The sequence below is a fragment of the Glandiceps talaboti genome, chromosome 15, assembly GCF_964340395.1.
Source record: "Glandiceps talaboti chromosome 15, keGlaTala1.1, whole genome shotgun sequence".
NCBI lineage: Eukaryota > Metazoa > Hemichordata > Enteropneusta > Spengelidae > Glandiceps > Glandiceps talaboti.
This window is the reverse complement of record NC_135563.1, coordinates 21375340-21402903: the sequence shown is the minus strand read 5'-3', so window position 1 is coordinate 21402903 and position 27564 is coordinate 21375340. Positions and strand designations below refer to the sequence as shown.

The 27564-nt window shown below is 35.1% G+C and overlaps 1 protein-coding gene across 1 annotated transcript; it reads right to left on the bottom strand.

Moving 5' to 3' along the window:
* Window positions 1-233: 233 nt before the first annotated feature.
* Window positions 234-19142, bottom strand: LOC144446493 (uncharacterized). The gene is made up of 18 exons (XM_078136265.1): window positions 19012-19142; window positions 17419-17510; window positions 14009-14135; window positions 13528-13671; window positions 13052-13083; window positions 12010-12162; window positions 11326-11528; window positions 10443-10620; window positions 9858-9903; window positions 9107-9197; window positions 8708-8758; window positions 7255-7345; window positions 6944-7048; window positions 6218-6393; window positions 5360-5449; window positions 4230-4332; window positions 3698-3879; window positions 234-3271 (listed from the first exon to the last, which is right to left on the bottom strand). Exons 1-18 carry the CDS (start codon window positions 19058-19060, stop codon window positions 3103-3105), a joined length of 2082 nt encoding a protein of 693 aa, XP_077992391.1. The 5' UTR covers window positions 19061-19142; the 3' UTR covers window positions 234-3102.
* Between the last annotated feature and the right edge of the window lie 8422 nt (window positions 19143-27564).

Below are 27564 nucleotides of genomic sequence, written 5' to 3'. Positions count from 1 at the left end.
GTCAACCTGACAATATGTAGTACCAGCTGGATATCTTATTTTGTTGATACAAGAGTGTTTTCTCTGTAATGTATTGTTTTCCTTTGTATTGTCTTGTTTGTATAATAATAATAATAATAATAATAATAATAATAATAATAACAATAAAAAACAAGTAAAACAAAGTGTGCATGATATGTGTTTTTGTCATGAGGTAATCACTACTTTGACACTAAATTTTAACATGAGTTCCCTGGTGGTAATCACACTACACTACAGCATGGCGAAGACAACAATTGACAGTTTGGTTTTTACACTTCAATGCAATCCACTGTATGTCATCAATGACACACATGCACCCACAAGATGCTGAATTTAAAACTTTTTTGTCAGGATTTTAATAATCATTTTTTCATCATTGTGAACAGAGTTTGCTGACCAATCTTCAGCCCCTATATGATTACATGGCTCTCTAAAATTAACAGGTTCAAAAACGTCCATTACTAAAATACATGTGATTCCTCTGGTATGCTTTCAGACAAGATCTTGCAAAATACAGCATCATACAGAGAACTGGGCAATTTTGTATGTAATTAGTATGGGAAATATATTATCGGCAGACTAAGATAGACACAAACCAACACCATTATTGTTGTTTGTGGTAGATTAGACCAGTGGATGCCTTGATTACAAGATATAATCATCCTGTAATCACAATTGTGGAAACACTGAATGAGGTTAAAATGAGGCCATTTGAAGAAAACCCACCATCCTATTGTGACATCATGTCTAATAGCTTACATCAACATGTGTAAAGTTTGTGTTTGTCTGTCTGTCTGTTTGCTGATAGTTCATTTGCCACAGTCATATTTATGTTTGTATAGTCAAAGTTGAAATACTGAATAGTCCAGTTTTTAGTGTTTTCATATGGCAAGTCAAAGCATTATATGCCATGTCTCCTATTATTATCAATGCTTTATCTAAGTTACTGAGACATAATACTGGCAAACTGATACTTAGGAATTATAACCTGTTATCAGATACAAGTCCCGGGGAATAAAAGTTTGAATAATATGCCAAACAAGTACATCCGAATTTGAATTCAGAGTCATGCAATATATGTCTTTCCATAGTCTTTGATCAAATGTCTATACCTTATCCTTCTGCAATAACCTTGTACTTACAACAGAAACAGGGTCGGTGTGGCATTTCACTCATGGGACATGACATGTTTCAGATAGAGATAGACAAATTTCAACTCCTGTCAAACAACATTAGAGTGCAGTCCCTGAGACTGTGATTAGAGGCACCACACACAGTAGGAACTTGTACCTAATCACAGTGCATTGCTATTCTTTTCCAGTGCAGCAGAAACAGACTTCTGCTGAAAAAATTACACATGGACAGTCTACGTGATGATTGTAATGGCTAATTGTTAACTTCCTATTGATGATCAATGTGATTACTTGTTTGCTACTACATCCCATCTGCATATGACACCTCGAGAAATATTGTCTGTATATGTGTCCCATCAGTAACACCAACCCTCTTTCTACTGTAAAAACTCCAATAGTTGTAACTGAAATATTGCTTCTTTGTCATCTCTTAAATACAGGGTACATAAGCAAAAGGATACTTTCCCAGCTTTCAAAACTTTTCCAGGAATGTTTATTTTTTACGTCACTTTCTTGGCAAAACACTTCCAAAGTGTTTAGAAGTTTAATAAGTTCATAAATAGAGTGCTGTTTGATTTCTTGTATTAGTCACCTTCTGCATGAAATGAAGTTAAATTTTGCAGAAGTTTCTGGGCATGAATAAAATCTATTTTAGGAATTTTGAGAAGCAGTTTCATATTCAATACTTTAATGACTTCCAGTGACATATAAACCTTGTACACACGAGTCTTTACAATGAAAACCAGTTGAAACAAACTCAGGCTTAACAAAACATCACTACATTTTAATGTCTGGCTCAACAAATGATACATTGTATACTATTATACCAATAGACAGTGGAGGAGTTTGCCCTTCTATGTCTATGATTATATTAACATAATTGTTAAATCTTATCAACTTCCATAACAAAAATCTTATTAAACATTACTACAACTTATCATCTGGCCTGTGAAAATTTGAAGTACAATTGTTACATGTCATCTGTTGTTAAAATGTATTTGATTTGGTGACAATATGCTAAGACAATGATAGCTAACACAAATGGCAGGATTGTTATGCCTTTACACACTGCCAAGTAGTAGTGCTAGTAAGAGTTTTGTCAAACCAGATGATAAAATGTAGTAATGTTAGAAAGATTTTTGTTGAACAAGATGCCTGTTTGTTTGAGATCAACTGGTTTCCTTTCTATATTGTGCTTCCAGGAATATTAAATTGAATGGTGGAAATAGTGTATGTAGTACCATAGGGTATATTCTTTAGGGCCCATAAAATACAAGCATTTTGTTATCTTGTTAAATATAGTATATAATTATATATTATTGCCCAACAATTTTATTCATTCAGCCAAAGAAAATACAAGTGACCTAAGGGTTGTCACTATGAGTCTCTAGACGAGTACTGACAACCCTTAGGTCACGAGTATTTTCTGGCTGAATGAAGAAAAATATTGGGCAATCATATAATTATACCATTGCCAGTAATATTTTTTTAAATCGGGGAAAGTAATGGCAATTTTGAGCGTTTTGACTCATATTTTGAACACACCAGAACCAACGATGTAGACATGTGTTGTCGTGACATAGAACGACTAGAGAATACATGCCATATTTTTTGTTCAACCTGGCTGAAGCATGGTATAAATGCATAATATGGATTTATATTAACTGTACAAATACATACATTATCTTCCACCATTAGATTCACTATTCTTCAAGAAGTACATCATTAGCTAGTAGTTCAGATTAACAAAATCAAAGTTGAATTTTTTCACAAATATTATTGATATAGCAGGGATTTTGCAACTTACACAAATAAAATACAATGCATGCATAACAAATATTCCGTGGTTACGCCTGACAATTTTAACTGCAAAATGCCTAGTGTCCCAAGCCTTGCACACTTTGAAGGGTTTGAATGCTTTGTATTTGTCAAAACTTAACAAAACTTGTTATTCTTTTTCTTCCTCAAACAGGGCTTTGTGCCATGGTTTTCTATCTATGCCTCGACTCTCTGGTAAGTGCTTGTAGTGACACTTGTCGCCAAATGCACAGCCAGTTGTCCTCCAGAAATAACACTCATCACCATTGACAGGACCTGACAATTTCTCTTTGGCTTCCCTGCATGAAGAAAACACAGTAGAATCATATTTAGGAACTGAAACAACTTGATCAGAAACAGTCAATTTTTTAAAAATTTAGTCTGTTTTCATTCATCTTTTGCGACCAAGATCACTGTTAATGGCAAAGTAAGGTGTGAAAAGAATTGATAGCTGTGGAAATGGCAAGATATATCCTCATTTTCCTGCTCTCTTTTAAAAACCTTTTGTTTACTTCATTTGTTTCCATTTTCACACCTATAGATTCCTTTCTATCTTCTTTTCCATTACTCATATCATCCCATACCTATAGATTCTTTTGTACCTTCTTTCAAAAGCTTATGTAGTTTTATCAACAGTTAATATGACAACTGCTGTAAGACCATTTTACGTACATTTTATAGACTATCACATCTCTAGTTAGACAAGATATGTATGGAGTACTCACATTTCTTTAGTCTTCTGAAGACTACTGTTTGTAAGAGTAGTAACTGTTGGTAGAGTAGTTGGAGTAGTAGTATTTTTAAAATTTGTTTGGTTTTTCTTAAGGACTGTTGTACGAGGTTGACCATTGACTATTGGATTATCAGGAAACTTAATTAGTAATCTCTGACCTTCTAAATCATACCCCTGAAAAAAGAGAGAAAAACAAAATATCTGTATGTCACTTCACAACACAAGATGTATGTATTAATAAAATATGCATTTCAATTCTCAGTACCTGTAATAGCATTCTAACTCATACTAGTTGATCAAAATTGAATAAGATCGATTTAGTCTCTTGTGTATCTGTAAATATGCATGTCAACTCTCAGTACGTCCAATAGCATTTTAACTCATACTAGTGGATCAAAATTGAATAAGATCGATTTAGTCTCTTGTGTACCTGTAGTAATACATGTTAGCATATGGAGCAAAACACATGAGTAGACTATGAAATCAAATGATTGCTACGTGTACGAAAATCATGGTATATATACCTGAAGGACCTGCATCGCTTTGCTTGCAGCATCTTTCCTTTTGTAGTTGACAAAAACACAAAATTTCTCTGGTAACATTCGAACACTTTGGACTTGACCACATCTGTTATGAACAAAAGAAATATGGAAAGAAAATGATTAGTAAACCAGATTACAAATATTTTCAATCATTTCTCAGAGACTTCCATATTTTCAAATTTGTTCATCAAGAAACAGAATTTTCACAAATATATTGAATTGCCTAGCAAGATAACAACTGATGACAATGTACATGTACATTCCTCAGAATAAAGTTATTTTTTGTACTGTGATCTGAATGGAACATTACACAAAGTACTGCAAACTATAGATGCATTCCCTAATCTTGCTTTGATGCACTGAGATTTAGCCATTCCAGTAACATTGCCTCGGCAACGACAAATTCAAACAACATCTTGTTTGATTATATCATCTAATTTCATCAGTATTTCACATTTGCGTCAGCTGTTTTGTATCAATGCAATCCTGAAACATGAGTAACTTGTACTGGGTTCAACAGTACATTTCACAAATTAAAATAAGTAATGTATTGTATTCAATATGTCTTGGAAATATTACTGATGAGATTGTCCTCGTCTGTACACAGACTGGTACATGTATAAGAACAACTGGCACCAAATTTGAATTTTGTTATGAACCGAATTAACAGTGATGAATGCACAATTGCAACACTTCCTTTGATATGACCACACTAAATTTTATAGAAAGACAATCAAATACAATCCATAACACCAAAGTAAAGCGTTTTCTGTACATACTGCAATTATTTATAGCATCCATATCATGTGTAAAAGTATACTGTACCATTTGCTAATTAATTGACCACATTAGAAAGGCCACATGCTAGGCTTGTAAATAAACCAATTGAATTAGTATACTTTTATACTTTATATGAATGCTATAAATGAGCATAGCACATAGCGAAAGTGCTTTGCTTCAGTGATACCGAGTGTACTTTAATTGTACATCAATATCATGCACAAGTTAATTGTTCAACGTTTCTTTAAAACAACTGTCACATAGCATCACATTTTCTATCTTCATGGAACCACTGTTCTTAGTACATGTATTGATTTTACTGATTTACTTACTTTGAAAAAATATCTCGTACATCTTTTTCTGTAACTTTTGGTAAAACATTTCCGACCCATAAGGAAGTTAGCCCTTCTGGATTTTTGACACTGATAAAGAAAAGTGAAAATAACTACATGTAAAATAAAAAGTATCCTATATCTTTGATGTGTATAAAGTATACTAATGTGCATAGTTTGTAATTTTTTACTCATTGATGGTTACTGTACTTTTGTATAAACAAACACAAACTTGAAAAATGTATCTGAAATTTTGACTAACTACCAGGGTTTGTTATAATGGCCTTTCACTTGTCCCAGACAAATGATCTGAAGCCTTGAGCATTGGTTTGAGAAAGTACTTGTCCCGAGGGACAGGTAAACATTTTCATGATTATTAAGCAAGAATCAAGGATTGCTATATGGTGGATGGATCCAGCTCTGTCCATTACTCCTGAAGAACAGCGGCCATAAAGCGTGTCTCTCTCCAAGGAAACTTTAGAAGTGATTTAAAATATAAAACAAATTGGCAAAAAATAAATTGATTGATCAATTGTGACTGTGCACATGATGTAGGCCACAAAAAAATATCCATTGTGGACAAGTACTTTTTTGATTTGGAGAAGTACTTTTTATTTTCCAGTTTTACCTGCTGACTGATTTTTTCCCCCATTATTTTGACATCTGTTGACCCACTATATATTCATAATACTATATGACCTTATATGGACGAAATTTTACTTTGACAGAATGGTTTAACAACATGGTTAGTTTTTTACATATTGTATTTCAACAGCTAAAATATGCTTGAATCATGTACAGCGACTGAAATTTGAAATCAGTACATAAATAAATGTTCACTGTATTGGAAAGACTTACTCTGTTTTGCTTGCTTGAATTGTTTTTGTTATGTGGTCCTCATCATCAGAGATATAAATTTCATCAGACAATGTTCCTTCTTGCACAGCACCAGCTAATAGCGATTCTAATGCAGCTTGAACCGTACCATGTTGTCGTATAGCAATTTCACTTTGTGGCCGAGAAAAACCCATTTCCTACATTGAAACAAAAATCAACAATGTCGCATTATTTTTGCTTACTTCATTCTTTTGTAATTATACAAAAAGTTTACCGTAACCCTGTTACACATTACTTTGTAGGGTATGATTTGGCTTGATAGAACATTCTGTACAGCTAGCACATTCTTATGCTCACGGAGCAATGAAATATTCCCCATCAGGCATGTGTTGCCACATTGCCGCAAAGAGTCCTGTGGTTTTACAACGGTGATGTGAGAGAGAAGCATGTGCTTTATTTTATGCTAAAGTATGCTGTAAGTGTCATGCCTCGTAAATGAAATGCCAAGCTAACTCAAATTTCTCTGTAAATGCTGGTTATTTTTGCTATTTATATATACACAATTGTCATAAAACTTGTCATTTGGAGTTTGGCACACACAATTGTTGTCAGAAAAACTCAATATTTTGAGAACTGGTACACACAATTGTGGTCATAAAAATTTGGCATTTAGGAGTTTGGCACACAGAGAACATACAAGATTACACGAGTTGAGACCATGCCAAAGTGGTGCCAAAATTGACTTACCATTAATTGGTGTGTTCTACATCTAAGTAACTCTTGCATAGCATCTTCGCAATGTCGATCTAATTTTAATACCTGTTCAAATGCTCCTTCTGCTTCAGCATATAACTAGAAAGTAACAAAAATAGGAATGAATAGACAAACAAACAAACAAATACATTTCTATTATCCAGAGTCATCACATTTATTGACAATATTGAATACCTACATGTAGACATAATGGCTCATATACAAATTACTTTGGAAATAACTGCAACCCTTTAATTCCTTAAATAAATATTTAATAGGTTTGTTGAACTTTGCTATGACATTACCTTGAGACCTGCTAGAGCTCTACCTTTTCTAAAATAACCTTTTGGCCACTCTTTTGCTAAAGATATCGCTTTATCAGCATCTTTTAGGGCTCTGTAAGGAAAGAACACAATCAATTGCAAAGTATTGTCAGTTAGGTTGAAGCATAACACTCCACAACAATCTGATAATGATCATCAGAACAGATAAATACAACCATTGCAGTTCTTAATTCTTGTTTTATACTTTCACCAGTAGCAAGCCTTTAAAATATTCTTGGATGGTATGGACAAGAGACAACAGTCAACAGATAAATCAACAAAGAACAAAGAACATGTTGTCTCACATATAGCATACATTGACAGACATGCAAAGTGTAATACTATTTATTTAATTATCTATTTAATTGTAGCCTGATAAGTCTTCTTTTGTCAATATCATTAAATAAATAGGCCTGTTACAGGTAAACTGTTGTCCAGTTAGAAGGGAATATAGTAAATATAGTGCTTTCTGGAGATGAAGATCTTCGCTAGCAGAAGAACAAATCATATTTCCCCTTCATACATTGGAAACAATAGGAATAAATACGCAATTCCATTCATTTCCTATCATGGAGGTGGTTTTTGTTCTATGTGGAAGTGATTCTCACTATAGTGCATACTATAACCTGCTATATTATTCTTTTCCATTATTCATATTATTCATTCCATTCTTCCTTATTCCATTCTACTCATAACATCATAGATTTACTACGCTTTCAGTAGTATTAGTACATTTTATCTCAACAGATTTTTAGGAATACAGTGAGATGGTAAGATGGAAATACTATATCGTCTTTGCACCTGGAGGAGCTGATATGGCTGTAACGCCTGTGAATGTGGGTACAAGAGACATGTACAATCTATTGATACATATTGATATATATTGATCAGTGTTTTTGTTAAGAGTACCTATCTACCCTATAGTTACTATGTGGGGTTCTAAAACCTACACAAAATACCTTGTCTCTTTTTTGTTTCACGCAAAACTTTGATAATGATCAAAGCAATAGTGTAGTCAACACTTACAACTTGTGAAATAACACCAGTGTGTTTGCTTCAATGAAGTAAGCCAAGGAAGAACTTAACACCGAAGACAAAATTAGGTAAAAACAAGAATACATCTTATACACCAAAACTACAGCGAGTACCTCTAATGTAGGTTCCCATTACACTTTTATCAGTTTGTTTATATCTGTGGAACTTAATAATGTAACAATAACAGTCATATACTCAATGTTACAATGTGTAGTGTTCTATCAGTAAACAGTGTTATGGGATCCTGGCTCCAGTGGTGTTTATACTTTGATAAGGTACTGACAATAATTACATTATATGTCTTTACATGGAACTTGTCTCATTCCTGCTTACCACAAGCAAGTGAACACATTGGTGTCTTTTCAACTGAGTTACAAATTATTAAATGTATGTTACTCACTTATCATACTGGCCAAGCCGATCGTAACAAAATGAACGATTACCAAAAAACCTGTCCAGAAATAGGAAAACAAAATTTATCATGGAGAATTAATTTGTGAAGCATACACTCTACCAATTATAGCAATATGTATAGTTCATGGAGTCCATAGCATACTCTCCCCTGTGTATGTGCTGTATGGGTTAATAGAATAGAATGGCAATGCGAGGTATGGCAACAAGTAGATAGTTGAATATTACATCTCAATAAATTGTACAAAATCAGAATATGACATTTCCTAGCTTTGATTGATTCAGAAATCATTCATGTAACAGTTTTGTTTTTTAATCAGTGGTTTAAGATTTCTATGGCTGTCTAAAATTCAGATAAAACAGTACATCATTTGAACTATTAACTCACCTGAAATCCCTTGGATCCAATTTTATAGCTTGTGTAAATAAATCTATTGCTGCTGTATAATGACCTAAATTGGCCATCTCATTACCACGTACTGTTGAAAGGGGATACAAAATGATATTATTACAACCCAGAACACCTAAGTAAAGCATTTTCTGTATGTACCACAATTGTGTATAGCATCCATATCAAGTGCTATAGATGAGTGTAGCACATAGAGGAAGTGCTTTACTTCAGTGTTACTTGTTGTAATATGAGTGCTATCAATGAGTGTAGCACAGAGAAAGTGCTTTACTTCAGTCTTACTTGTTGTAATGTGAATGCTATAAATGAGTGTAACACATAGAGAGAAAGTGCTTTACCCCAGTGTTACTTGTTGTATTAATGTATATTGTGTCTCCAGAAGAAGACTATTAAATCTTGTGATTATTAATATTCTATGTTGTTCAAATCACGTCCCTTTTTGACAGATACCATTCTCTAAGATACACCACTATTATAGATGGTATGTTCCTACATATAATCCAATAATACACAATACTTAGTTTATCTTATTGCTCTGTTATTTTATACATGTCTTATGACATTTATTGTGGTTCTAGAATTCAACAACATCTCATACTTGGTATATCTTATGATACAAAAGACTTGGACATCTGTATCATCCATACTTCCTTCATTTCACCAGACAAACTGAGAAAATATACAATCGTGTACTTTGTTTGACAGTCATGTTATTCCATTGTATGCATACCTGCTATTTGTCTACTTCTTAAAACCACAGGATCAAGATCTTCAACCTGTTAATAACAATCAAATAGTTTCATTGTTATTTCAATTGGATACTGAACAAAAGATTGGTGAGTCAAAGTGCATATTCAATGTGATTCTAACCCCAAGTCTGTTTTGTTATCTTCAATATTCCACAGTGCATTTCAAATTTTTATTTGTGTTTCTAGTTTTTAGTTGTTCTAAAATACACAATTTCATTTCAAATCAGAGATGCATTTCCAACTGATGTTTGGTTTTTTGTCTTGTAATAAAACAAAATATTTTCAGACACTTTTCCAAATGTTACTGTAGTCTGTTTTGCTGTCTTGGCTGGATGTTTAGATGAATCTTTTAAAACAACATCTTTTTCGAGCACTGGGCCTTGTAAGTATGGTAAGATTATTTTCCAAAATAAATAATTTTCTCAAACATTTCCGACAGACCTCTTATTTGCATCACCAAAAGCAATGCCATGTTGAACATCTATGCTATGATGCAATTACTTGGTGGCTTCGAATTTACCAATTTTCACAATAGTCTCTTGGGGAATATTTTTGGTAATACTTACCGATTCTTTTTCTTCCTGATTTTTTAATTGTTCTTTATTTGTTGGTTTATCTTTTTTGTTCTGTTTGTCTTTGCTAGATGCTTGCTGAGCTGTAACTTTCTTACTAGCATTTGCAGCAGCCTTAGCAACAAAAGCACTATTGGGGTCCAGTTCTCCCTCATCTGAATCGATTCTAGACCTAAAAACAACAAATTTAATTTAATATTAAAATATCTATTTTGACGCAAGAAAACTTTGATGAAATGACAGTAGTATCCAAGTCATTGTAGAGTATTTGACTGTACATGAACAAAATAAATTTTATTACATTATTCAAGAGAAGCAACTTAGCAAATTGCAGTCACTTTAGATACAGTCTGGTTTCTACATGTATAGTAATGACTTCTGAGATTTATTTACTTGGACATCTATTTGCCTCATTGACAGTAAAACATTGCAGTTACAATGTAAATGTATGCAGTTACTGGGGTGCAGTCTCAGTTACTACAAACTGAAAGTGCACTCATGATTTCCAAATTTCAATTTCTACGCAAACACATCTAATACTTACTCATGAAAATTTCTCTACTCAGAGAACTTCTTGGAAGCAATTCCCAAATTTTCACCAATGTCTGTTGGGAATGTTCTACAATCGGCTATTGTACTACTCCTGACAATGCTGACGAGACATCTACAAACATTTAGAATTTGCTTCCAAGAAATGTTTTGACTGTGACTAGACATTTTGATTAGTACCCATGAACCCAGAGTCATTCTGGCATCTAAAACAGTTAAATTAAATCCTACACACCCAAGTTGAGTAGTTGCTAGGCATATTTGTGGTGCTTTTGGCAAGCTAAATCACTAACCAGAGCCCCTTAGTGTTATCATGAATTTCACTTACCAATCTTTTGATTTTTTGTGATCTGATATACTACTAATACCAGAATGCCTTTTACTACTGTCTTGTTTAGAACCTCCCCTGCTGGAGCCAGCTTTGGAAGACTTTAAATTTGAAGCTGCTAATTTTTTAGTAGTAATTTTTTCTTCTTCCTCTTCATCGTCGTCATCATCCTCACTTCTGCTGTCACTGTCACTATTGCTATCCTGTAAGATTCAACAACATAAACTTTTATAGAAACTTAAATCCTTTCCCATTTTGTTTTACATGTGTATAATACCAGCAAATTCTTGTATCATACAACCTAATGTATTTGTTTTCTTTTCATTCACTGTAATGGGCTGATGAGTAACAGATAATTGACGGAGAGTTTCAAGTTGGACTATTGTGTTCTTAAGGAGTCAATACATAAAATTCCAGTTACCCTCCTGGAGTTATTTTGAAGAGAAGGGTTTAATACATGAGAGCATCCCAGATGAGGAAATACGAGGGCTAAATCACATGCACATACATGATGCAGTTATCAAAATTTGGGCAATACAAGTGCTCAACCTTAAGCTGAAAATTACATCATTTGAAACAAAGCTAGCAGATTTTTTTAACCTCTATAGTTTTATAATACAGTTTGGCCATTCATACAAAATTTGTACAGTATATTAAAATACTTTGTACTGATGTATTTCTTACCTTATCATCTGCTTGTTTATCGCTACCTTTTCCTTTTAATTTTTCTAATCTTTTTCTTTCACGTTGTCTTTTCTTTTTAGCTCGTCGTTTTTCTCTTAACCTATTAAGTTTTTCTTCTTCCTGTATAAGTTTATCAGCATTCTTTGTAGCTTCCTGTAAATGAACATAGTAATAAATATAAACCTAAAGCCCATAAAACTTCCATTTTTATAATGGCTGTAAAGTCATTTACAACAAATTTCCTGCTAATAACAATGCAATTCTTTCCTTTCTCTGAAAGCAAGTATCACACTACTATGTTACAATTTCCTTTTTACCAAGAAAAATGTAGTGGATCCCAAGAAATGATGGAATCTCTTTGCTGACTTGATAAAGTGAAAAGTAAATATACAGCTATATGGTACATCAGAGTTTAAAAGACCTAATCTGTATATTATACAATAGGGGTTGGGTTAAGATGACGCTCATTATACTAGATGACTTTGACCATGTAACATGCTCGCAGAGCTCATAGAATGCCTATTAAACTGCCATTTTGGAGCGTATTACATATTTTTTATCTCCTAATGTTGGACTTCAGTATTATAAATATACAGGAAAGAAATCTGTCACTGTATTTTTTGAAAACAGTATGTTTTGGGGACTGTGTTCATGAAAATGTTGGCCTGATATATATTGGAAAGTGTTCAGACACTGACCCAGGATTGAAAATTAATCCTTCGAAGGGCATTAGAACAAATTCCAAGCTCAGAGGACATTAGTTTTAGCCTGTAAATGTATCACATTTCACGTTTATCCCCCCCCCCCCCCCCCCCCCCCGGACTTCAACCTGATACTTCAAAATTAGTCTTTAAACCCTCTTGAAAAAAATCCACAAGAAAACTTTTTCAAATCATGGGAGGCTGTTAATGCATGACCTAATACAACTTTCATTGTGTCTTAGATCAACATTCTGTAAGCAGAAGTTCTGACATCAATCTTCATTAGCTAATACAACAAAATCAAACAATGTAATAAAGCAGAACAAATTCTTAATACATACCTCTTCTGTAAGTTTTCTTCGAAATCCACTATCTGCAATAAACCAAAATCACATAAACTGTTATAGAAGTTTTCATTTTTGTTGTCTGAAAATCAGTTGAAAAAAAACATCTTTCCCATTCACTTCTACAACCTTAATTTGATAGAAACCCAAAACCCTATGCTTTTCCACTGTCTAGCCCAGTTCTCATAACATACACTTCTTCTATGTAAATAATTTGCATAAAAAGGTGGATTGCCATGCAAATGTCTTTATAATAATAATAATAATAGTAAAAATAAGATGATTTGTAATGCACCTCATCTCCGAAGAGCTTGAAGCGCAGAGGAAGAGTGGATACAGAAATAGTTAATGGAAATGTGAATTCAAGGTAATGTGTATTAAATAAAATGAGAAAGAAAAACAGTTATTAGCAGTTGAAGAGTTGAGTTTTGAGAGAATGTCTGAAGGTTTGATACACTATACATGTATCTTACCTGAACTTGATTGCTTTGCTCTTCTTTGAACCATTCTCATTTTTAACCTATCTGCAAATACTTCTAGTATATCTTCCTCGTCAGCACTGCCATCTTCTGAAGATGACCCACTGCCAAACATGCCATGTCCACCATTGTAGGATTCTAACAAAGAGTACATCCAGTTACAAACACACTGTTTTATAAATGTATGTTCTTTCACTTTTTTCAAGTAAAAACAAGATAGTAAAATTGTTTATTACTCAAACAATCCAAAATAAATTCCTACCTCTCAGCCACTTAAAAATAATATATTGTAAGAAATAGATCTTGTTTATTCATTAACATAAAATAAAACATATAAAATATTTATATTACAAACACAATACAAACTACTAACAACTGGAATTTGTGGTTACTCTATGTGTTCCTGGAATATCAGGTAGTGGTGGTGAAAGGGTTAACATTACAAGGAACCGGAGACTATCACAAAAAAACTTACCAAATCTTGCTGCAAAGAAAATCCTTGTGAATAATTCAAACATGTCATCCATGGTCATAAAATCAATGTCGACTGTTTCATCTCCACTTGTTAAACGTTTATAAGCAGCAGACACTTCCTGAAATTTCTGCAATGGAGGAGAGAAAAACGAGTTGACACCTTTTAATGGGATGAATCATGATACACGCAATGCTTATAAAATTGAAATATGATATGTTAAAAATGATACCATGACAACTGTCATGTAGTAAGTGTTGTAAATGTAAATTACTGTTAGACACACTAACATCACCTTCTCTCTCTTTCTATCCACCATTAGCCACCTCTACCTCACTTTCAAATGTGCTCAGCCAGTTTTTTTTTTTTCAAATTTCAAATGTATGTTTTCTGTGTAATATGTAAATTTCAACAAATACAGGGGAAAAATTTTAGGTGTTGAGATGCAATAGAAATCAGCGGTACTAAATCATAGTAGTGTGACTTTAATACACATATAAATAACTGTTTTTACTATACACTTTTTTTTACAGTGCATACATGTACAACCATAGGTAAAATCTACCAGAGTTCTTCACATGCATAATCTTTATATTACGGTACAATTCGTGGTAAACAATCATTCATAATTTTACCAAATTTCCTTTCTGTTACTATGGTTCCCAAACCTCAGCACAAATGCTGATATTTATAATAATAATATCTATGTAAGACTCATATTTTGTTACATAATCAAACCATTGAAAAATATACATGTCTAGAGGAAAGGGATGATACACGTGACTAAGATGAAACTGGCATACAGTTTCAATAAATTATCAGATACACAAAAGAATACAATAAAAGAATATTTACCTCTACTGACTAATTAATCGGTATAAAAATGAACAAAAGTGATCAAAATTTTGAATGTATATTGTTTGACAAATTATATCTAATTTAAATTTTGACAAATATAAGAGGAAAAATTGAGACTTTACATTTAGAATAAGAAATTTTACTCACGTAATGTATTATTTATACAATACTTTATATTTTTACAATATAATAGAACGCTATAAAAAATGCAAGTCTTAACATGTATATAACGTCACTTTGTGCAGAAAAGGGAATGTGTCCTACAGTTTCACCTGACCTAATTATACTAATGGAGTGGAAGCATTGTTTTATCCAGATTGCTTTGTTTCTATTATTTATTAAAAGTGACAAACCTTCCAACCAACTCAAAAAATCAGCACAAGATAAATTCACAACAGCTTTAACAATATTTTACTTTTCAAATAAATCCTTCTTTCAGTCATAATGGTGTTTGAATCTATTTAGCACTTTGCTAGTCTAGGTCCTGAGAGGGACCGTATTACGTACGACAATCCCAGGCTAGTCAATCCCCTTGCTTGAGCACAGATATCTGAGCTCCCCCTATGGCGTTTATATAAACATGATGCCGTTGTGGCGTCCCCACATGATTTTAGTTTAAATAGACTGGAGGTGGAGTCCTGGTGGAATATTTGCATATCATAGTCAAAACTGAATCAGCTGTACAAGTGAATATTAATGAGATGACAACAGCCTGTCAATTTGTGATGAATTACTACTGACATGTGCCATTTGCGTTACGCTCACCATGGGGGGGTTAAGGACATTTACTGTCTTGAGCAAGGAGATTGACTAGACTGGGTTTGTAGTTCATAATACGGTCCCTGTCAGGACCTAGACTAACACTTTGCCATCAACAGTGCTGAAGCATCCCACTGTGTTGACATCCAGAGCACCCAAAAATGCCCGAACACTTCCTCCTTCCGAACCAGTATTACCATCTGGGATATCTTAAAATCTTCATGCCAAAACTTAAATATTAACGACATGACATTATATCTATATTTGAGGCTTTATCATGTAATGTTCCTATTGGTTATTTTTGAGGAAGAGTCCTTTGACATTGATGTGATGATACTCTTGACTGACTATTGAGACAGACAATGTCTTCTTATGTACTGAATAACCCCATTCACCTTTCAGATTGTGTAAACTTTGAATAAAATAGTGGATACAAAATATGCAAATGTACAAATTTGAAATATACTAACAATTAACAACAAGAGTATAGAAAAGGTTTTGGGGTTCCCCGAGGAAAAAACATCAAAATAATGGAAAATTAGTAAGACTTGACAGCGTGGCATCGGCAGCCATGATGAGACAGACTGCCTTGCTATCAAGGTACAGCGTACATAGTACCACATTTCTTGACATGACTGCAAAGCATAGGAAATTCATAGCTATCAATATTTTGATGGGAAACTATCAATTTTCCGATATTACTGTATGAGTCTAAGCTTATAAGAACACGACCAAAAATAAATACAAGAAACTCAATATATATACACGTAACATGACCCTGGGAAGTGACCCCATCCCGACTTCTGCCGCCTGTGTATATGCACAAAATTTGACATCCCGCTATGTCATTCAACTCAACTTTCTCGCGAATTATGTCCTATTTGGGGAAATATTCACCAATGAAAATATAATTTTGTTTGAGGGAGAATAGAATACTGATTAAAAAACCAAAGTATGGGTTCAAGTTTCAGATGCTGGTGATAGATTTGAAGTGCAAAATGGAAACAGTTTTACTGTAGCTCTACTTCATGTAAGGTGGACGACTTTTCAGACGATATACTTGCAGTCGTCGCTGAACAAATTGCAGAAATAAATAGAACTGCAGGTCATTAATAATATTTGATTTATAAATCCAAATAATTGATAATAAATAAAAAAAGTAGTATGTAGTATGATGAAAGCTCATCTGTGCAAAAGTTCAGTCTAAATTAATAGATTTAACTTCGTATAGCACCGAATAAAAAAGTACTTTTGATTTTATTTATTCATTCTTATTCAAAATCAACGCTGCCAAAAATCAAAGGCTGAAATGATGAGTTATACACTCGCATGTAGCTTCTATGGGGGAAATCAATCACACTGAATTTTTTACTTTTACAATCTGATTACAAATGTAAAATGGACTGTGCATTTATCCTGTCATTGACACACTATAGTAAAGCTGCTTAGAGCAATGTGTCAGGTTTATTCATGTAATATGTCATCCCCAATATTACAACAAAGAACGCATCTAAATATCGTTTGTATATGTCTCTGTGTCTGAGTGTACGAGTGTGTTAAGACAAACACAACATGAAGCAAACATGTCCACTTTGTGTGAATGAATGCAATGACATGATTCACACCATTTTTAAAGTTTAGTGCCAGGAAACTATGGGAATTCCTATGTAACATTTCTATCTATCAACAATTTTTGAATATTTGTACATCAAACTCAAATTAACTGAGCAGAAATAAAGAATAATTTCAAATTAACATTTTACTAGAAAACTGTATTCATTTGTTGTTATACTTACTTTAGTAGCTACTTCAGAATTGTTATGTTTATCAGGGTGCCATCGCAATGCCAATCTCTTGTAGGCTGCACGTACATCATCTTCTATAGCACCTATGAAAACAGAAACCGATGTAGATGTTACAGAGAACCTTGGCGTTTTAACATATTCATAACATATTCTACCTGCATTCCCCAGGGTTCGCCATCAAAATGGGCGTACATGGTATAGAGAATGCTTTTCAAATTTTACCAGATTTCTAACCTCTGTTACCAGGGTTCTCAGATCTTAGCAAAAACGCCGTGATTAGACAAGAAGTGGAAACACAAGTCAATGTCTACTACCAAGCTGACTTTATCACATGACTTTACCACACCCAGTGACCTTAGACAACAGCTTTGCTGGCATTCAATGTGAAGGGTTATCTCACATATTCTGTGTTGGGGGAACCCTTACATGTATGATACACTAAACTAACCCCCCTCCCTCTCTCTGAGAGAAAGCGGGTTCATATACATGTCATGTATGAAATCTTAGTCTACTCAGACACAAGATTAATTGAAGCATTCATTTCTATCTTTTTTGTTTTAAGTAGAACTGAGAATTTATAAATCTGTAAAACATACTTGCCAATATTAAACAGTTGATTGGGTGTACAAAAAATACTGTGACTCACTGTTCACACATGTACATGTACATTCTTTGTATTGTAAAGACTTTGGGTTGTATCTTCCTTGCTGGGGATAGGAAAGCAGTTAGCCAACCCCTCCCCCCTGCCTGAGCAGTGAATATAATTATTAGTTTGCCACGCCCATGGATATGTCCTATGACATGTTTGAGTACTAGTACACTGTACACACAGTACAAATGAAATCACAGGTAATATTGCCTGGTACATGATACACAATCACAACATTTTGTACTTGTTACTTTTGAATCAAAATCTCATAATGCTACCATACTTTGTGAGGAAATCCAAAATATCATAAAAGACACACCATAAATAATATTAAGGGCAAACCAAGAAGTCACCAACTAAAGAACCACTGTTTACAATTCTCACAATCTGACCTCAATTTGACATTTTACTGACTTCAGCTCTCATTTGCATACACACATGCGTGAACGATGTCAAATGTCATTACAGGTTGCTCATCAAAGTAAAAACCTACTTACTTCACAATGGCTAGTGATTTGCAAATATTGTGATTTCATAGGCGCCAACAAGAAATAGCAATACAGAGGAGGGCGAGAACGTGCACGTCGAACACGACTGCAGTGCACCTGTACATATGAAGACGACGAGGCAGTATTTAGCCGGAAATGATTACGCAAATAGTGTCGTCAATAAATAGACCACATCGTTTCATCGATAAGGTGTGGTATGCACTTTCAACATGCAATAAAATCATTCATACAAGTATTTCATACAGTACTGATCATTTTGTGAAGAGTTATACTCGAAATATGTGTGAAATTTTGTGTCGTCCACCATCAGAGAAACAACATATCTCCCCGTATTCCCTACCATTAGGTCAACATTACCCCTTGCGCAACTTCTGTACTTAGAGCTCAAGAAATGACTGACTATAAAATGTAATACAGTATACTTACCCTTTGGTAATTCTAAGATTCTGTACGCTTCTTCTCGCGTAAGACCCATCGTGTATTTTTAACGTATTTTAACTCCGGACGATCAAAATTGCAGACAAACTTTGGAATGTCAACTTTAAGCGGCCATCTTTGACCGGTCACGTGACGTATAACTGGGGCGCCAACTCTGTTGCATCGTGGGAAATATTATTATTACGAGTTAAAAAATGATAGTTTCATATCATGATCTTTTTAACATATAAAATGTACGTAGGAACGATATGTATGCGTTTCAAAGAACTGTTTGGGTTATTCGACATAATCATGCAGCTCTCGCGCATTTCGTTTATTGAATTAGTGCCTCTGTCATAGATGGCGCCCTACTATACACATGAGTGTCATCATGATCATGCATCATGTACGGATGAAACGACGACACAGTCATATCAACACTGTCAAAATCTGCACCTGCACTATGATAATATTTGATATTGTGTATCTATATGTCTGTTGGGATCGGGTGGTATTCTTTTTTTAATTTGTGAAGTGCATTTCTTAGTTTCTACGTTTTCATACATTTTTTTTGCAATCCTAAAGCTTCCAAGATGAATTGTCACAAAAAATATGATTCTTACAAGGTGTATTTCATCATATTGCCAATCCATTCCATCTTAGGTGTAACATGACAACTAGGCCTATCTCTTCAAGTTCGCCTATATGTATCCTGGGCGATCCCACCTGAGAAGAAACCTTCCCTAATGTAATGTGATGTTAGGGACCGGTCAGTTTCTTCGGCCTGGGGGGGGGGGGGGGGTCTTATAAAGTAGATGTAAGACAGTCAAGCAGTCCACACTGAGTCACGATCAAAAAATACCTGTCATGTGAATATTATATATATATGGGGGGGGGGGGTCATCATGTTTTAGAATTAAGTGATGGGGGGGGGGGGGGGGGTCAGCCTGTTTTTGGTTTTACAGATGGGGGGAGGGTCAGTGACTTGTTGTCGGCCCAATTTAAGAATCCACCGCCCCCCCCCCAGGCTGAAGAAACTGACCGGTCCCATAGTGGAAATGTTTTGTAATTTTCGTTGCCTAGAAATTGAGCATTATCATATATTCATATTATCTTCCATATCTATCATCTTTGTCAAGGTTGATTTACAAAATGTACTTTTGTTTGTTTGGTTGGTTGGTTGGTTGGTTGATTGGTTGTTTATCAATCTATCCAGAAATCCAACTATCCAGTCAGCCAGCCCTCCATCCATCCATCCATCCAGTCAGCCAGTCATCTATCCGTCCGTCCGTCCGTCCGTCCGTCCATCCATCCATCCATCCATCCATCCATCCATCCATCCATCCATCCATCCATCCACCCATCCATCCATCCATCCAGTCAGCCATCCATCCATCTATCCACCCACCCACCCACCCACCCATCCATCCATCTATCCAACCATTAGAATTACATGTAAGAAGTTACCACAGGCAAAAGTTATTACACCTTGATACGATCGACCGATTCGAAGTCAAGTTATTGCGCCACCAACGGGCAGTGAAATCACTATCAATGAAAAAATGTTGATAGCGAGTTCATGTTCATATTTGTATTAACATGTCACTATGATATTTGTCAACCAAATGGAAATGGTTTTATTCGTCATGTCTGTCAGAGTTCCGTTGACTTTTAGACTAATTGCGAGTATCATAACGAGTTCGAGCATATTAGTGGTATTGCTATTTCAACTTTTATATTGACTCTCTTTCATCAAGTTGATGTTCGTGTACATTCTATATTGACATTGCCAAATTTGATCGATCAGTGTTTCCAGTGGTCAATCTTTTCGAAAACGAAAATAACGAAATCGTCTTTGTCACCGGAGGATTTCCGAATACGGAGTCGAACAACTGACGTGTAAATGCACTCGGTCAAAGATGGTCGGGCCCTGAAGTGTGCATTGATGGGATGGTTGGTTGGTTGGTTGGTTGGTTGGTTGGTTGGTTGGATGGATGCATGAAATGTGTACAATCTCAAAGTAATATTCTGAGGTATTTTAATCATATCATATAACCTCTGAACAGTGCAATAAACCGGTTGCAGGAATAAAGAGGACGCCTAGTACTATCATAGGTGACTCAGAATCATTCAAAGTGTAAATTTTAGCGCGTAAAAGATCACACAGTGTAAAGGTCAAGATTGGTGTTAGTTATTTCTAAAAATAACAAATCGACGAGAGTGAACTAAATCAAAGAACTACAGCAATGGGACACTTGAGTCACAGCTACCGTGACCATAGCAATGGAGTTCAAACTATGGCACAGACGTTGCATTCAAAACAAGTTCATCTTGAAATGACCATTTCATGAAAAGGGTGTCACATCTTTCAAAGGGCACAATAATTTGGCGAACAAATGAAACCAGGCAAAGAATGAATGTTATTTATTATAGACTAGGCCTATCAAATTTTATCAAATTTATATTTCACTTCACCTATTTTCAAGTTATCATAAACACAAAAAATGGCTCAGAGGTGTCCGATTGTAGTTTTTTCAAGGTAGTAGAATAGTGTAGGAAATTCATCTAACTGCACTTGTGCATCAAAGGTTGTCGTGGAGCGCATCTCACAATATACCTAACTCAGTTGTTTGGAATACGATGGATTTATGTTAAACATTTAAAACAGTACATGTACTATAGATTGAAATGTGAGCACTACTTGAAATACATTATAAAAGCAGTGATAAGTCGAGTGTACCAGGCAATGTTCAAGTGAGTATCCCCGGTGATGTCTTACTTCAACGCCAATAGTGTAACAATGCAAAGATAGTGACTATAGTTAGTGGCTATAGTTATGTTATCTTGACCTCATTGTAAGACAAAAAGGCCAATTTAATGAACTCAACACCTTTAACATTTAACATTTTATTTATTTTCTATAGCGCCCTTTCTATTCTAAAAAAGATATTCAAAAGTGCTGAACAATAACAATTAAAAAATAAAAACATTGGGAAATGAAATAAAATGAAATACATGTAGAGTTAAACTGGTAAGATAAACATACATAAAAGACCCGATAAAACTAATACAATCAAATTTCAAAATAACTTCATTAAAATCATTACAGTCCATAATACTGTTTAAAAAGATGTGTTTTCAGCTCACGTTTAAAATGTTCCACATTGTCAATGCCCTTAAGTTCCTCGGTTAGAGAATTCCATAGTTTTGGCCCACATATGGCGAAAGCTCTGTCATTCAATTTATTGAACGACCTGGACACTATTACATTATGACTGTTGTTGGCTCTTAAGCTGTAATTGGTGTTATGGACCCTTTGAACCAAATTTATTATGTAACTTGGAGCTACACCTTGCAATGCCTTGACATACTGATAAGTCATTAGGTACAATCTGTGTCGTGGCATTTGTTGCCGAGTTCATTATTGATCACTCTATTACTAGTACTTTTTGTGTGCGTTCTACTGCACATTTATAATATTTGAATAACATGCACATATTCTAAACTGTGACTTCAGTGATGAGATGAAAAGGTTCAGTTGCCAACACCTTTTATCAAGTTCCTTCTATGACCATGTCACTCAGATGTCTTACACACGGACTTTAAAATACATGTACACGCACATACATACATACATACATACATACATAGATACATACATACATACATACATACATACATACATACATACATACATGCACACACACACACACACATGCACGCACGCACGCGCACGCACGCATACACACACACACACACACACACACACACACACACACACACACAGGTATTTCATCAATACAACTATTTCACCAACATGACTAGGTACTCTAACATCCCTAACCCTTATAATGCAACAGTCTGAACATTTTACTACAAGCTCCAAAGAGAGCAGGAGTACACAATATAAATACATTGGGCTAGCCATCATCTCGCCCAGTTATTACAGGGTGTAGAATAAGGTAAACGTGAATTATGAATAAGCCACTGACATGAACGATAAGTCACATCATATGCATAATTTGATTGGTTGAAACGATTATGAGATCTAAGCTCGGAAAGCTGGCTAAAAGCCAATGAACGACTCTCTATGTGCATCTAGCTCTGGATGTATGCTGCGGGGTTTCGACACGAAAACACGTAGCGAATACATCCAGAGCTGTCGTGCATCATGAACCTAACGATGTCGATCTGCGAGTCATGAAATGTTTGACAAATGTCTGTATCATATACGTCGACCAAATAATGGCCACCGCATTGTCACCTGTTCTTGTTTCGTAGTCTAGTATGGAATGTGTTATTTTAGATAATATTATATTGTATAAATATTCATAATAGTCACCCATTGCTCGGGTTTCGGTGGGATCTGGATTAAGAAACTTATTTCAAACGCGAAAATGACGACTTTAACTATTGGTAGTTATAACCCGACGGTGCGACATAAGACCTTGATTTCAAAATGGCATAGAAACTAGAACAGTGGGCTTATAACCTAATCTTTGCAGTAGAGCCTTATTTTAAAACGACTATCAAAATATTTACCGATCAAATTTCGATATACAGGCAAGATTTCGTCTGGTGAGTAGTGATACAAGTTAGAGCAGATAGTATTGTTAATAATTGCATGATTAGAATCAGCAAGGTAAGGACACAAAGTCTTCACATGTCCTACGTCACACGAATGTACGGTGATTTATTTGCACCAAATATGTAAAAACAAAACAAAAAGACGCTTGGTAATTGTATGATTCAAAATAATATTGCATAATTTAGCTAAAATTCTAGAAATTGAAATCATATCACATATCATGATGTTTGTCTCCTGGGGTCTGATAAATACGGCTAATCGGTATTGCATCATTGAGGACATCAGTACATCATCATTGTTCTCAACAAGATTATCCAGGTGTACATTTGTATTGGTTATTGACTTACAACGTTTCAAGAACCCCCTGACTGCGACGACGTAACTACCGATAATGACACGGCAGTCTTTCAAGCAAAGCATTACAACGACAACATTAATCGCATATATATTTCATAAGCAAAGAAAACTGAGGGATAAAAGTCATAATTATAGTTCTGAAATCTAAGCTGTCCCTCCTCGGCGTTCAACAGTGAAATTTATGGTGTCCCTCCCCGGCGTTCAACAGTAAATTATAAAGCATGTACGAGAGAGAGAGAGAGAGAGAGAGAGAGAGAGAGAGAGAGAGAGAGAGAGAGAGAGAGAGAGAGAGAGAGAGAGAGAGAGAGAGAGAGAGAGAGAGAGAGAGAGAGAGAGAGAGAGAGAGAGAGAGTTTCATTCTTCTTTCGCCAAGTAGACTCTTGATAACAACAAACCAGAATTATTCATACCCAATAGAAGAGTGACGGAATTATTTTCTGTAGAATTGTCACATGAAATTGTTCATTCTCTGTTCTTGCCAGTTCTAGTCACAGGCCAGTACATAGAACCTCAGCCTAGGAAAATTATACAGCATCAACGTACGAACAATCAAACAATTAATATATCACCGTGATGGGCAGCTGCTCTGGGTGACAACAACAGAATGAAATTTAAAATATTTTTATTAAGGTTGTAAATTCTATTGAGTGTAATTCATCGTATTTGATGTCGGGTTATAACAGTGATGAACTTTTAATGGACCGTTCCTGATCGCTGGAATCATCAACATAATTATATAGCTGTTGACAGAGTACATTGACTCTTGATAACAAATACTGGTGGATCGCGGAGTAGTCAAGTTCCTTTACTGTATGTTTACGATTTACACTTCGTTAGAGACCACGTTGGCATCAAGACTAATCGCAGAGTAAGGACGAACGTTTATTAATAAAATATAAATCTTGATGAAATGGCAATCGTGGAAGCACAAACTTGAACACAAAGTGCAAAAAATTCACTCCAACAAAAAGTCATGCTCAATTCTTAACACTACTTCGTGGCATGAAAATAATCAGTCGTCAACTTTTTTAGGCCCTATAAACAACATCAAATGTAACTTAGTGATCGGAAGTATGCCAGCTGAAGGTGAACTTAAATCCCGGTTAAACCATTCTCGCAAACCAGAGCTGTTATTTCTTCCGCGACACCTGTTGGCGATGTGTCTCGGACGGAGCCGTGAAAGAGGTTGTGGTTTACGACAATGGGTTAGACCAACGTACGATGTCAAGAGTCAACGAGCATACCAAGGTGATGAAGCTATATACCGTCCTATTTCTAGCTTTCAATTCTCATAGCTACCACTGTTACTGAATCCAAACCATTATTTCAATACATAATAACCAATATATATAATGAGACCGTATGTGAAATTCTAGGTTGTGATCGCGGCTATATAACATGACAAACTGACTGGAATGTTAACCGTTCATTTTGTACTTAGCAAACACACGACAATCGATAAAACATAACTGTTCATAAACGATTCACTACTTGATTCAGCTCCAAAATTCCACCTTCACTAAGATACCTACCTTGACGATATTCGGCAGGTAATAATACAGTAACCAGTTGGAGACTTGAACAGAAATGACTAATACTAAAATAGAGTGCAAAGTCTATTTCCATATTTCACACCATGAATTTTCAAAGCTGATTAGCGTAAAATGTGGACGCTGAAGGAGAAAGTAGTGCAGTGAACTTCAGCATTACGAGTTATTTGTTCTTTTTACAAAGTGTAACCGCCTAAACCATAGACAGTGGAAAAGTCTATGCCTAAACCTTGTCATCAGAATAATTTTGTAGACATAAACAGACATCTAAGTCCCCAAGTCATGATTTTTAACTAATTAGTATTCATGTTGGATAATTTATCACGAATAAACTACCCCAACTGACCTTCACGCCCGTAGCTAAGATTTAAAATGGATTTGGAGCGTCATTGGTTGTTTTTATGGAGTGAAGTTTCTATGGACAATTTTATATGTCCATCTCCAGGATTAACTGCAGGTGTTTGGTCTTTTCATAAAACAGTTTATTTAATCGGCAATGCTTGATATTGTGTATTCTGTTTGAATACGCCCTTTAGAGCATTAAATGTCCACACAATGTGTGCTTTGTGGGAGGAGTGAGGGGGGCACGTAGGCTGAAAATTCCTTGTCCGAGAGATAGGAATGCAGTGTATACTGACGTTGGCGTATGTGCTTAACATGTTCTATTACCACAACACATGACTATAGATATTATTTGGAGAGTAGAATACTAGTAAGTGTATAGTAGGCTATCCTGCTTGACAATGTCGTTCGCCAGAACTTTCAAAAACAGTACACGTGTCAGATAGCCAAGTGTTCAGACTTGTATATCAATCAATTCCTCAAATATCGTATATGTCGACGTAAGAAGGACATGGTCACTTGCACGTTTGAAAAATATAGAATATAACACTTTGATATTAAATTTTCTTCTCAAACCATGAACCCTACTCGTGTGTATGCTCAAACAAAAAACTTCAAAAGAGGCAATAAATATCACTGAATGAACTAAATAGTTGGCGTTCATATATAGATGGACCAAAATGCAATTTTGTGTTCAGAAATAGCGAGAATTCGTATCCTGATTCACCTCTGAGTAAATGATATGAATAACTTTGGATATATTCTTATCAAAATTAATTTAAACACGTCTCTGTTGAAACACAGACACAGACCCAGACACAGACACAGACACAGACACAGACACAGACACCGCAATCCCCAAATGCGTACGTACATATTTTACCTAGCTAGAGTGTTCAGAGGGCACAGTCAAGCTCAACCAGCAATTTTTGATATTGAGCTAATTTTTTACCATGCACTAATTATGAAGTGTTGAAATGTGATCTTGCTTGCTTTATATAACATCAGGGACGCCCATATCCGGCTGAGCAATCGACGAAGTAGCCTAGAACCCAGTCGTGTGGGGATTTTAGACTCTCGCATTTTCCCCTATCACGTGACGAGAGCCAAACATCATCACAGTCTAGAGACTGGCCACAGGGTTCGAATCAGAGATCTTCATATTCAAACCAAGCTAGTCTCTACCACAAAATACCTATACGAAATAAGTGACGCAATCTGTAATATGTTATGGTTGTCATGTAATAATTCGAACATGTAAAACTGCCACCCTATTCTATGATGCAATAAACGTATAAACTAATGATTGCACAATTTGAGTATGGATCCATAGGAAGTTGGCAGAAAACAAAAGAGCTGACGACAGTCTAAAATGAGTTGCCTGGGTGTTATGAGAAGTCCACTACTTAGACTCCCGGTGAAACCATAGTACGATTGGAGAGCTCGGCCAAAGTCCGATAGTCAGCATGCTAGCACAACATATTGTCGATGTTGACAACAATGGCATACTACCTGTCACTTAGCAATAGTAGCAGACCATGTATATAAATGTGATGTTGTTCCATCGATTTTATTCGAATATCCATCCAGACATTCCATAGTCTGATACTCGAATCTTAGTGGCGTCAAATTGTATTTGGTGTTGGGTTGAACTATGCAGAGAATAAATGATGGAGGGAAAATTCTCGATATGATGATGATGATGATGATGATGATGATGATGAT